At 40.4% G+C, this 14173-nt stretch overlaps 1 protein-coding gene across 2 annotated transcripts in view; it reads right to left on the bottom strand.

Moving 5' to 3' along the window:
* Window positions 1-14173, bottom strand: part of HKDC1 (hexokinase domain containing 1) — a 55788-nt gene that overhangs the window by 33751 nt on the left and 7864 nt on the right. For both annotated transcript variants that reach the window (XM_029285462.1, XM_015822971.2), the window contains exons 2-8: window positions 11545-11707; window positions 10047-10195; window positions 8507-8626; window positions 7395-7490; window positions 4649-4748; window positions 2730-2913; window positions 1680-1835 (exon numbers count right to left, since the gene is read on the bottom strand). In XM_029285462.1, the coding sequence (XP_029141295.1) occupies window positions 1680-1835; window positions 2730-2913; window positions 4649-4748; window positions 7395-7490; window positions 8507-8626; window positions 10047-10195; window positions 11545-11707 (968 nt within the window). The remainder of the gene's footprint in view (window positions 1-1679; window positions 1836-2729; window positions 2914-4648; window positions 4749-7394; window positions 7491-8506; window positions 8627-10046; window positions 10196-11544; window positions 11708-14173) is intronic.

Genomic DNA, 14173 nt, shown 5'->3' with positions numbered 1-14173 from the left:
CTTGACTCTGCTGGCAAAAGAGGGGAAGAGAACCTGTGGCTCAGTGACTAAATCACTGACTAGTATGTATAACTGCCCAGGTTCGAATCCCATAAAGGGTATGGCTAACTGATGAAGGCAAAAAAGCCAGAAATGGTCCATCTTAGTCTCCCAATTTAATTCTTTACTCTTTGTCAGAAAAAAAAGAAATTTGGATATAAAAATACTTCGCAGTTGCGACTTGAGCCTGCTCTATGCCCCTAGTTGGGGGCGGCAAGGCAAAATATATTGTTAAAAGAGTAAACTGCAGTATGGCAGTTGAAAAATGTCAAGGTGTTCACAATCAGACCAATCTGTCTGAACTCCCTATATACACACATACATATATACTTAATATTTATATATATATATATACTTAATATTTATATATATATACACTTAATATTTATATATATATATATATATATATATATATATATATATATATATATATATATATATATATATATATATATATATATATATATATATATATATACAAAAATTATGCTGCAGGAGGGCCCTTTCTGAATGCTGTTTGATCATGCATTCATAGCTATCTTGATTTTTACACACATACACACACAGAGAGTTCTTTGTAGAGAGTCACAGAGATGACTTTGGAGAATCAGAATGATTTAGCAGCAGCTAAAGCTGAGGACAGAACTATGCTATTCTCAAATCAGTGCCAACCAGGTCTGCTTGCCATGTTCAGGACAGTAACGGTGTTTTACACGTTATTCTTCCTTTTATGACCACAACCTAGCCCAAAATTTCTGTTCCTAAGCGAGACAGTTATTACATGAATTTTCCCACAATTGTTAAGTGAATCACTGTGGTTGTTAAGTTAGTAACACAACAGCTGTTAGATGAATCTGGTTTCCCCATTGACTTTGCTTGTCAAAAGGTTCGTAAAATGTGATCATATGACTCCGGGACACTGCAGCTATCAGTTGCAAGCATCTGAATTTTGATCACGTGACTATAGGGACAGTCATAAGGGTGAAAAACGGTCATAAGACACTTTTTCAGTGCCATTGTAACTTTGAACGGTCACTAATGATTGTAAGTCGAGGACTATCTGTATTATCTTTTCTATTTTGCATAGATATCCAAGTGAGCACCTGACACCCCCCCCAATAAAAAAAAGTAATCTCACAAATCCCTCCCTTGCTTTCTGCCAGGAAAAATACCACTATTAAGTCAATTAATTATTGATTTCTTTAAAAAACATCTGCTATTCTTGCATAAATACCTAAGGCAGAGGTCTTCAAACTCGGCCCTTTTATGACTCATGGACTTCAACTCCCAGAATTCTTCAGGCAGGCTGGCTGAGGGATGCTGGGAGTTGAATTCCATGAGTCATAAAAGGGCCGAGTTTGAAGACCCCTGACCTAAGATCTATTGCCTGTGGCTCTAGTGATAGAATTGAAGCCCAAACCTGCTACTTAAAGCAGCCAACTCACTTTGGACAATGTATTTAGTTAACTTTCAAGAGAACAGAAGGAAATATCTCCAGGGAAATAACTGTGTTAATCCATGAGAGCAAAACTCTCAGGAGTTTTTTAAGAACAAATATAATTTTACATGCTTACCGGTTCAGCTTTTAAGATAATGAAGACTAAAAGAATAAAAGAATACTGTAGACTCAAATCTCTTACTTTTCCATAGCGGCCATGTGTCTTGTCTCAATCTTGCCCTTAGTACAGAGTGCTGTGGATAACTTCCCACTGAAAAGCAAGTTTTTTCTTGCCATTTTTAAAAGGATAAGCCTGACCAGTTCTCCCAGATATAATCCACTAATCATCTTCTCAAACCTATATTCAAATAGAGAACAGTCAAATGTCAGATATATCTTTGTAGAGAGGTATCAGAAAAGTTAAAATGGTGAAGCTCAAACAACATTTCATGTTTAAATGGCCTTCAATGAAAATCTTCCATTACATAATCACAACAGATGACAAATTTCATTTCACCAAATGAAAGTTTCCTTTTCAAAAACATGTCTTTTAAAATACATACATCTGATATTTTGGAGTTATTTCAGTGATGGTATTTTTGCACTTTGGAAAAATAATATGCCAAATGCCTGAAATGTGTCGGTTGGTGGTCAGTTTACCACAATGTTTCTCAACCTTGGCAACTTTAAGATGTGTGGACTTCAACTCCCAAAATGGCTGGCTGGCAAGGGAATTGGGGGAATTGAGGTCCACACATCTTAAAGTTGCCAAAACTGAGAAATACTACTTCAGTTTATGCACATCACTGTTCTCAGCCATTTGTTTGGGGGTTTTTTAGTCCATCAATTTGCAAATTATCTGAACCAAAAGCCAGTATAGATCTCTTTAAAAGGCCTTTGGAATATAGGACTTACCAAGTTATTTGGACTCCAGCTCTCTCCAGTTCTTTTATAAAACACTTCCACTAATTACACCAATTCTTAGAGCTAAACTCAGAGTTACTGTGTTTACAAGTAAATAAATAAACTTATTCAATGCAATTTCTGTTCCAATGTATGCCTAATTCAGTGTTTCTCCACTTTGGCAACTTTAAGATATATGGACTTCAACTGCCAGAATTTCCTCAGCGAGATAACTGGAGGGTTCTGGGAGTTGAAGACACATTTTAAAGTTGTCAAGGTTGAGAAACACTGGCCTCATTTGCTACCTTAGTAGAAGGAAAGTTTTCAACAACCTGACAACTCCACTTACAACTGTTTTCCAGGATTTATTGACCCAGAGTCAATCTCCTTGTCAAACTCTGTCCTGATGTCTTCCAGAGATGCATCATCTCCAAAGGCTCCCCATTCAGTGTTAATGCACATCTGGCCTTCATCCCCTTCTACTAGATCAATATTGCTCATCTCTTCCATATAGCAAGCGTTGGTGCCTGTTCCTGCTCAGTCATCATATTTTGAAAGATGGAAAAAACAGAGAGATGAATAAACAGCTTACTTCACTCCCACACCTCAATCTAAAATGCTTTTCAAAACTATATGCATGATGTGCCCGATAACAAGATTGGTGGGGGAGGCACAGCTTGAAACAAATTTGCAATTCTGGAATATAGAATAACAGAGTTGGAAGGGTCCTTGGAGGTCTTCCAGTCCAACCTCTTGCTCAAGCAGGAGACCCTATACTATTCTGGACAAATGACTGTCCAGTCTCTTCTTAAAAACCTCCAGTGATGGAGCGCCCATGACTTCTGGTGGCAAGTTATTCCACTGATTAATTGTTCTCACTATCAGGAAATTTCTCCTTAGTTTTAGGTTGGAACTCTCTTTGACATGTTTCCATCCGTTGCTTCTTGTCTTGCCTTCGGGTGCCTTGGAGAATAAATTGACCCCCTTTCCCCTGTGATAGCCCCTCAAATACTGAAAAAATACTGTCACACATAATTCTCTCTTCGATAGGCTAGAGATACCGAATTCCTTTAACCATTTATCATACAGTTTAGCCTCCAGCCCCCTATTCAGTTTTGTTGCTCTTCTCTGTACACTTTCTAGAATCTCAATATATTTTTTGTATCATGGTGGCCAAAACTAGAGACAGTATTCCAAGGTTGCTCTTACCAAAGCCGTATGAAGTGGTACTAACATTTCATGTGCTCTTGATACAATCCCTCTGTTGATGAGCCTAGGACCGCACTGGCTATTTTGGCAGCTGCAGCACACTGCTGGCTCCTACTTCAGTGGCTGACCACTAGGACTCCTAGATCCAGTGGTGGGATTCAGCCGGTTCGCACCACTTCGGCAGAACCTGTAGCTAATTTTTTGTTGCCCAGGCCCAGAATGGATTTCCGGAAATGGCATCCACACAGAGAACCGGTTGTTCACATATTTGAATCCGACCACTGCCTAGATCCCTTTCACAGTTTCTGCTATTGAGCCAGATACCACCTAGTCTATGCTTGTGTATTTGGTTTTTCTTGCCTAAGTGTAAAACTTCACTTTGATCACCACTGAGTTCCCTTTTGTTGGGTAGGGTGCAGTGTTCAAGTTTGTCAAGATTCCAGCAAGATACCAGCCAGTACAGGCAGTCCTCAACTTACAGGCCTAATTGAGCTTGAAATTATGGTTATAAGTCATGCCAGCTGTTAAGCAGGTTATCATGTGACTAATTTCCTAACACTTTTTTTTTGTGATGGTCATTGTCTGCAATGGGTGTTTTTTGCCAGAAATCAGAAGTAAATGCCATTTTTCAGCAAAAAATGTGTGTTGTGGTGATGTGACTTCAGGACACTGTAAACGGCCATAAAATGGGCCAGTTGCCGAGCACCCAAAGTGGGGACAGTCACCAAAACTTTGAATGTGGTACCTTTTTGGAAGGTCCATTGTAACTTCAAACGGTCGCTAAGCAACCGGTTGTGAGTCAAGGACTACCTGTATTCAAACAACCATATAAAAACCCAATTAACCAAGATTAGTCATTTTCATCAAAACAATGATAAACTGAGCTCTTAATCTCATTTTATAAAATAAATGTCTTAGACTAGAGCGTAATGCCATGATTGAATTATTAAAAGATTTTTAAAAAGATATCTATAATTGATTCAAATTAAACTTCTGGAATAAAAGTCTTAACATTAGCTGGTTTGATCCTGTCTTCTTATTAAAAGAATATAAACTTACCAATAATGACACCAACTTCACATCGCTGGTCATCATATCCACAGGTCATCATTGTTCCCACTGTGTCATTGACCAATGCCAAAACTTCTATATCAATGTCCTAATGGCACAAATAAAAGAGAACCATATAATTAATTAAGATCTATTCATCCATTTGTTTTGGAAAGGCAATAAAGTATTTTCTACTAATAAGGGTGCAGCACTATTTTTATTTATTTATTTGTTTGTATCCCAGCTTTATTATTATTTTTACAAATAACTCAAGGCAGCAAACATATCTAACACACTTTCCTCTTCCTATTTTCCTCACACAACAATAACCCTCAGTCTTTGGGCTGAGAGAAAGTGACTGGACCAAAGTCATCCAGCTGGTTTTCATGGCTAAGACAGGACTTGAACTCACGGTCTGCCGCTTTCTAGAGTGGGAAGTCAGCCCCTCTCCCAGAGAAAGAAATATTTTGGGGAATATCAAAAGGCAGAATATTTCCCCAAAGGATTTTAAAGGCAGAACCTCCCAACCCCTCCCCAAGTCTCTCTGCCCCAAATAGAAACCAGGTCTGCAGAAATGCAGATGTGATAATCTTGTCAGAAAGATTGGAGCTAGGAAGCTTGGATTAGAAAGACAAAGATCTCTAGAATCAACAATCCCTCCCACCCAAAAAAATCCAGCATAGGGCATAGCCATCAGCCACACACCCAGGGAAGCAGGATATGACCTTTGGGACATAATAGGATTAACCCACCACAATCAGAATACCAGAAAGGCACACTCAGACTCAGGTCAAAGTTCATGCCTCCAAACAAAGTTCAACAAAGTTCAACAACTCCAAACAAAAGCTCAAGAAGGTATAAAAACCCACCACTCCCAACTACATGTGTTCAGCTTTCCAAGAGCCATCTTTCTGTCTGGCTCTCCTCTCAGTAAACTACAACCTTTTTTCCAAAGCAGTCTCCATTTTGTTTATTCCCAGCTTGGACTGGACCCTGATGAAGATTTTTCTTTCAACATTAGCCTGGTACCTTAACCACAAGACCAAACTGGCTCTCCTATGGCAGCGAGTCTATGATATCTTACAATAATATCTATGCATTATTTATATTATAGTAGTGAATTCACTTTTCTTCCTCAGTTTATATTTTTAGTTTGTACTTTTTCTTTAATTTTTTTTTAAATTAAAGATTGTTTTGGTACAAAAAAAATCATAGAATCATAAGGCTGGAAGGGACCTCAGAGGTCTTCTAGTTCAACCCCCTGCTTAAGGCAGGTGTCCTTATACCATTCTGGACAAAGAATGGTTGTCCAATCTTTTCTTGAAAATCTCCAATGCTTTTCAACAACTCTAATTTTTTTTAAAGTAACTAATGACATCACATGAGTTTGCTTTATACAATCAATATTGTTATATTATTGCACAGAGCTGCTAATGAGCAGGGTCACTGGTATTCCTAGAATATTGGTCACTGGTAACTCCAGATAACCAAAGGTCAGGAATTTCAACAATGGCAAAAAAGTCAAATTATCAGGCTTATATTACAAATAAATTCCTGTCCATAAATAAATCAAAGTGTAGGAGAAACCATGTAAATACTGTTAAAACTCTCATATCTGTATCCTTTCGGTGAAATAGAGCATAATAGAGCAACCATTTTTGAACCAAGGTACTTGTTCTGGATCGTGTAACCCTGACTAGAGCATGTAGATCTGTATGTTAGAATGTCTGGCATTTATTGGGTTAAGTGCTGTCTCCTTAAGAGATGGCTTATGGGTAATGTAGTTTTAGCTAGTCAGCTATATCATGTTAGTAGTTCAGTGGGAGGAGTTTCTAAAGTGCATAGCAGGATATCCTGGCCACGAGCCAGTTTGGAATGTTCTTTGTCTGAGTTAAGCATGGGGCCATCGGAGGTCTTAAAAGGCTCCACTCCACGTTAGGAGTTGGTATGGAGGAAGCATTAATTTCTCACCTATAAGGATGAACAGATGTGTAATATCCAGAAGCAACAACCATAACTGCAAGTATCTCTGAATAAAATATATCTGTTTTAAAATCATTCTTATTGAGTTTATCTGTCTGACCTGGATTTACAAAGCAACTTAACTCTGGGTCAGAACAGTACTCAAATGGGCTGACTTACAGAAATGTATCTGAAATCTGGGACTCATGACTCCTGTGGAACTGAAATTTGGCAAATGTTATAAACCATTTTATGACATAAAAATTATAATAAAGTATTTTATGACATAATACAAAATGTTATAAAACATTTCCTATGGTCAAATCCGGTGGTATGATTGTGCTATACAGTTCAACATGGGCTACTTCCAAGGCAGATATATCATTGAATATCTCCCTGAATTTTTAAGAACTTTTCCAGTACATCAGAAGCTCTGTATTGGGGAAGGCATTGATGAATCTGGTGAGGAAATATCTCTGAAAGGATGACTCAAGGGGTCACGGGTTGTTTAGTTTTGAAATAATGAACAGGACAATTTTTGTATGTGTCAGATTCAGCATGCACATCCAAAGAAATCTGGTAGCACCTTTTCCAACATGCCCATTATATTAAAAAGCATCAGCTTATGCCTGTTAATAAAAACAGTCTGAACTGCTGCTATCAGAATCCTGATTGTTTTGCCACTGTAGACCAACACCGCTCTCCTTCTACTCAGCATATATATATCAATTAACAATATACACATTGCAGCTGAAACACAGATTATTCAGAAAACATATCCTGTTGAACTTGCCTTGTGTTTCCTGAGGGCTTTGCAGAGATTGCTCACCACATCAGTCTGTTGTACTCCTCGGGCTTTAAAATGTTTTGTCCATGAAAGAAGAACCCCCTACCAAAAGAGCAATTATTAATGATAATAAATTAGACAATGTTGATGTAAACCCATGAATGTTTGTGACTGGTGACTCAGCAAGAGTGACTCGATAAAATCATAATTTTTATCACTCGATAAAAGAAGGACTACGGGTGACATGATAGCAGTATTCCAGTATTTGAGGGGCTGCCACAAAGATGAGGGGGTCAACTTATTTTCCAAAGCACCAGAGGGCAGGGCAAGAAACAATGGATGGAAACCAATCAACGGAAGGGCAAGAAACAACGGATGGAAACCAAGGAGAGAAGCAACCTGGAATTAAGGAGAAACTTTTTAACAGTGTGGACAATTAACTAGTGGAACAGCTTACCTTCAGAAGTTGTGGGTGCTTCATCACTGAAGGTCTTTAAGAAGAGACTGGACAGCCATTTGTTTGAAAAGGTATAGAATCTCCTGCTTGGGCAGGGGGCTGGACTAGAAGACCTCCAAGGTCCCTTCCAGCTCTATTCTGATTGAAATGTTTAAGTAATGGTGAATTTTTCAAAAGAAAGTGGAGCACCATGGAAAACTCCAAACTTTTTCTTGGTCGAGTTGTAAGATCTTAAAGTTTAATGATTCCTAAAAGAGCCCAGATTCCCTATTCTATACCAATGTCTGAGAAAATACATGGGACTGGAACAGCACCAAATGGCTTCCTTTTCCTCAAGCACCATTCAGTTCTTTTCAGACAGGGGTATGGATGGCATAGATCCTCATCCTCTCAATTTCAGCCCGTTTACAGGTTGTTTAAAAGTAAGTTACTAGATTAGATTAGGCTGAAAAACTAATTGATATATCATACTGTTACATTAGCTTGCACGCTTTAAAGCAGAATTCTGGGAATTGAAGTCCACACATTTTCAAGTTGTCAGAGTTAAGAAACACTGGTTAAAATTATTTTGGTAGTAAGTAATTTATTACCAATAATTTACTAACTATCCTAGTTAATAATTTTACTCTACTTATAATACAGTATATAGGGTTACACTTACCTCCTCTAATTTATTCTGCCTACAGGGAAAAGAAAAGGTAAAACCAAGAGGTAATTTCTTATATTTTATATCCTTTGTTTCCATAAAGTCTGCAAGACAGTCGGCCACGTATTGAAATAGCTGGAAAGGAACACAGGCTAAATATTATTTTAATGGACCAATAATATCACATAATGATTAATACAAAATGCTTTTTGTATTTCCTTCCACATAAAGATTCTAGGCAGCTCACACTGAAGAAGAGACAAAACAATATTATCAATTATCTATATAGTTAATTCTTAAGCATGTAAGCAAAACTCGAAATCCTTGAATCCAGCTAAAATATGTCTTCCTACATCAGTGTAAATTAATATGATCAACCTCCAGATATTTGGAGCTGTAATCTCTCAGAATTTGTAGCCATCAGGAACTGCAATGCTAATATAGGTGGAAAATCTATGTGTAAGACCTGCCCCAGTCAGGTCCCTTAGGAAAGAAAGACCCTCAACTCCATTTGGGTAAAATGATAGGTTCTTTTACTAAAGGTTGCTGGTTACAGTAAAGTCAGGCTAGAACTAAGATTCCTGCGCAAAAGATTATACATTTTCCCCCTCATCCCAGCCCTCTCCCCATGACCAATCCCTCTTCAGCCAATGAAGAGCCACATGGGTGTTTTGAAACTTGCTGAGATGTTTGGGACAATCCACATTCCATTCTCAGGGTTTGTGGCCTTGAATACTGGTACAAACTGGTTCTATGCTTCCCTGATCTTCATCAAGATGTCATCTCCCCCTCCCTATTTCCCATCACATCCCCATACATGTTTATTGCCTATTTGTCCCCCCTTGCCCCCTCAGCCCTAGCTTTTGATGGCAGGATGGACCTTCTACCGTCTTGAATGTGATACAATGAAAGTAATAAACTCGAGAGGTTGATCTCTCTTTCTCAACAATTGACTGTAGTCTGGTAGGAGAATGTTCGTTACAAAAAGTTAGAGTGGGAGAAAATTCTACATACTTGAAGTTGAAGATTTTAAGAGATCGGTCGTACCCTCAACTTCAGGTATGTAGAAGTTCCCCTTGAGACTGAAAAACATCCTAGAGCAGGGGTGTCAAACTGCCGGCCCGCGGGCCGGACGTGTCACAATGAAACCGCGCCCACCCCATTGCCGGCAATGGGGAAAAATCTCCAATATGTCGCGCAACATCACGTTACGTCGTGAGTTTAACATATCTGTCCTAGAGGTTCCATGACTCTGCTATCCAGGGGAGAATCTGATAAATTTATCTGTAAAACCACAGGAATATATCTGAAGGTAGGATTCCTGCTCTCAAGAATCTTACACCAACTAGAAATCACAGATTTAGGAAGTCCATTTGCAGATACTATTATCCACTGAGTTGAATGCAGCAACTCCTATTGAAATATCCAGAGTTTGCAATGATTAAACAGGAAGTGTTATATGATGCAGTATTCATGTATGTCATGCCTCAAAATCCAGGAATCCATAAGAACAGATCTCAAAGGGATACAAATCTCAAAGCAATACGCTACTTACATCTGTTCCACTTCCCTGTATGATTTCTTTAGGTGTTGGGTAGAACTGACTCTCCATTTGTACATGTTGTTTTCCTTCTTCAGCTACTTTAACATGTAGGACTTTAAATTTGGAACCACCCAGGTCCAAAGCGAGGAACTCTCCTTTTTCTGTAATAGTGAAGTAATAGTGAGTAATGATTAATTCTTCTACAAATTCTTGCCAAATGATGCTTCTTGAACCTCAATAGTTTTTTTTATATAGAGATTGGATAGGGCTATTGGATGCTGCCATGTTTGAAGAGCCTCTAGTCTACAGACCCATGAGCCTACATTTTGTCTACAAAAACATTTATACAACATTTTAGTACGAAAACATGAGCTGTGGTGATGCAGTCATTAAAATGCAGTATTGCAAAGCTCATTCTGCTGACTGCCATCAGTTTGATTCTCACTGGCTCAAGGTTGACTCAGCCTTCCACCCTTCCAAGGACAGTAAAACGAGGACCCAGATTGTTGGGGGCAATATGCTGACTTTGTAAACTGCTCAGAGAGGGCTGTACAGCACTGTGAAGTGGTATATAAGCAGTGGTGGGATTCAGCCAGTTCGCACCACTTCGGCAGAATTGGTAGCTAATTTTTTGTTGCCCAGGCCCAGAATGGACTTCCGGAAGTGGCATCCACACAGACAACATATTTGAATCCCACCACTGTAGATGCTACTGCTGTTGCCATCTATAAAGACATACAAGTTTCTTAAAAGACCAATTGCTTGTGGTTCCCCAGGCAATGAATCTATCAGGTGAATACTGTCCCAAGACTATGAGTAGAACTTCATTGTGGACTTTCATCACAAACATTAAAGGTGTCACAATACCAAGAAATCATTTGAGACTTAAGCTATTGGTTTAAGATCTTCTATGTCAGAAGGATCCTGGTATGCTGAGATTTCCTCCCCCTCCTCCCAACATCCCCCAGTTGTCTGCAAATGTCCAATCAGGTGCTTGTATATTGTTTAGGAAACAGCTGCTCGGGTCCTAGCTCTATATATTGTTAGTTGACCTTACCTGGCTGTAGCTTCTCACAAGGCTCAGCTGGGCTTCCATCCCCCACCCACCCCCATTTCTTCCTTACATTCTAATCTTTCCCTCCTCCCCACCCCACCCCTGCCCCAACCAGGCTGTCAGCTCATGAAGCTTGGATAGGTGAGATGGAGCCATGACAGGTACAATGAGGACATGATAGTGATAGTGGTTATTAAACAAATCTGGCTTCACCCATTGACTTTGCTTGTCAGAAACCAACTGGGAAGGGCATAAATGGTGATCACATGAACCCAGGACACTGCAACCATTATAAATACATGCCAGTTGCCAAGCACCCAAATTTTGATCACATGACTGGGGATGCTGTGACAGGTATAAGTGCAAGGACCAATTGTAACTTGTAACTGCCATTGTAACTTATGATGGTCGCTAATTGAATGATGACAACCTGTTGGATTAAAAGAAAGGCCTTACCTGAACCATCAGGAAGTGACCTCACAAAAGTTGGTAGCATTTTTACTGTAGCTGTCGGATTGGTATCTCTTCCTAGACCTTTTGCCATCTCTGCTTGGAAGCGAGTCATCACATCGTGTAAAATATCATCAGAAAGGCGCATCTGATACAGGTACCGGTCAACCTTGGAACAAAATATACCAACTACACATTAGTGTTCTCTCTCTCTCTCTCTCTCTCTCTCTCTCTCTCTCTCTCTCTCTCTCTCTCTCTCTCTCTCTCTCTCTCTCTCTCTCTCTCTCTTTCTAACTTTTCTTGGGAATATACGTATGTGTGCTTGTGGGAGTGAAGGGTAACTCCAGATAAAGGAACACAAGGTGAGAAAAATGGAGCACCTTCTAACCTTTGGGAAGATGGAAAATGCCATCAAGAGAATCAGAACATCAATGGGAAAAAAAAGCTTCTGGGAGGCAAAGTCTTCCATTCCCACCCTGAAATCATCATTCCCCCTTGAAAATATCAAAAATGCCCCCAAATTGTGCTGCTAATTTTGGGTGCCAAAATTAATGCATTTTGACACTGCAGTTTCAGGGTCCTGGAGGCATTACAGGTGGGAAAGAAAACAGTTTTGCTACTTGCCTACTTTTAATTCTGAGAAAGGGAAAAAAAGAGAGGGGAGGGAATCCCCCAAATCAGCCACTTTATTTATGTCATCTGTGGCAGTTGCTTTCTTTGTTTTTCTTTTCTTTTTCCTTTATTTGTTAACAGCTCAGGCAGAGTTGGCCCAAAGCATTTTGCAGCTTGAAAATAAAGTCCAGATAAAAGTGGAAAGCACACCAGGTGGAGATGCGAAGTCTGGACTGGGAGAAGAACTTTCCTTCAGGTTTGGTGGTAGGGCAGCATATTTCATGATGTGTGAAGGCAGGAGGCTTGCTTGGGCTATAAAGTATGGAGACAACAGCTTTGCCTTCTGTAGGCAAGTTCCAGCATCTCCTGCTTGGAATCCTCTGTCTAACCAGAGAGCCATCNAAGTTTATTGTCAGGCAGGATTTTATAATGCTTGGTCTTCTAGAGCAGGGGTCCCCAACTTGTGGGCCATGGCCCGGTAGTGGGCCATGGCCTACTGGCCACTAGGCCGCAGGACAGGCTGGCCAGTGCGTGCACATGTGCGCACATCCCACCCCACTCATGCTACCGCCGCAGCTGCGGGGCGTGAAAACAGGACGCTGCACCTTAGGGTGCGAAAACAGGATGCCGCTGTGTGTTGGGTGTGAAAACGGGCCAATGCTGTGCCTCAGGGTGCAAAAACAGGATGCCACCCTGCCGCTGGGTGCAAAAACGGGCCGATGCCGCACCTCGGGGTGCAAAAATAGGACACCACCCTGCTGCTGGGCACAAAAATGGGCTGATGCCACACCTCAGGATGCAAAAACAGGACATTGTTGTGTTGTGGGGCACAAAAATGGACTGACGCCATGCCTCAGGACACAAAAATGGGCGGAAACAGGGTGCTGTGCCACATAAGAGTGGGGCAGGGCTAGCGAGTATCACGCAAGTGCTAGCCTCGCCCTGTTTGTGTCACGCATGTGCTTACGGCCCCATGCACCATGCATGCGTGTGTAAAATGCTTCCCCCTCCCTTTTCCTCTGGTCCACCAACCAAGAAATGTTGGTGACCTCTGTTTTAGAGTTTGTGGCATACTTGTTCTGAGCTACCCATCAAGGAATTTGTTTGGTTCAATCTTAGTGAGAGAGTGCTGCAAGTTTATGTGCTGCAAGTTTATGTGCCAAAGTGTGGAAACTGTAGCCCTCCAGATGTTGCAGGTTAGATGTTGCCCACAGCTGCAGCACACCTACCTTGTACTTGGAACATGGAGCACCCATCATGTCAAAAAGCTAACTTAAAACTGTCTGTTACTGACTGAGAAATGCCTCTGAGGGTGCAAATATATTTGGAAAGAAGATGGATTGGGGAAACAATATAGGGTGTCCCTAGAAATTCCTCTACCTGAATATTTCACAAATAGAGGTCTGTTATGCAGTCAATCACTTTCATTCACACTGCATTTGGGATGATTTTATCCATTGTCATTACTTTTGAAGCCAAATAGTAAGGATTTACAGTGCTTACACAGAGAGAAAGAGAGGGAGAGAATGATTGTTAGAAATTAAGCAGATACTGTTGGGACCCTATTAGAAAAGATCTTGCCTTTTATTGGGAAAATCCCCATAGACCACACATGGAAAAGTAGTTGGGTTTCAATCATACAGTTGTAGCTGCCACTCTGCTTTTTTTGAGCCCCCCGAGGTAGAATGACAGAATAACAGAGTTGGGAGAGGCCTTGGAGGTCTTCTAGTCCAACATCCTGCTTGAGCAGGAGACCTTATATCATTATGGACAAATGGCTGTCCAGTCTCTTCTTAAAAACCTCTAGTGATGGTGCACCCACAACATCTGGAGGCAAGCCGTTCCACTGATTAATTTTTCTCATTGTCAGGAAATTTCTCCCTAGTTCTTGGTTGCTTCTCTCCTTGATTAGTTTCCATCCATTGCTTCTTGTCTCGCCTTCTCGTGGTTTGGACAATAGTTTGACCCCTCTCTTCTTTGTGGCAGCCCCTCAAATATTGGAATACTGCTATCATGTCACCCC

Source organism: Protobothrops mucrosquamatus, unplaced genomic scaffold (genome assembly GCF_001527695.2).
Source record: "Protobothrops mucrosquamatus isolate PMUCROS unplaced genomic scaffold, P.Mucros_1.0 scaffold1731, whole genome shotgun sequence".
NCBI lineage: Eukaryota > Metazoa > Chordata > Lepidosauria > Squamata > Viperidae > Protobothrops > Protobothrops mucrosquamatus.
Note: the sequence above shows the minus strand (reverse complement) of the source record. Positions and strands in the feature narration are given on the sequence as shown.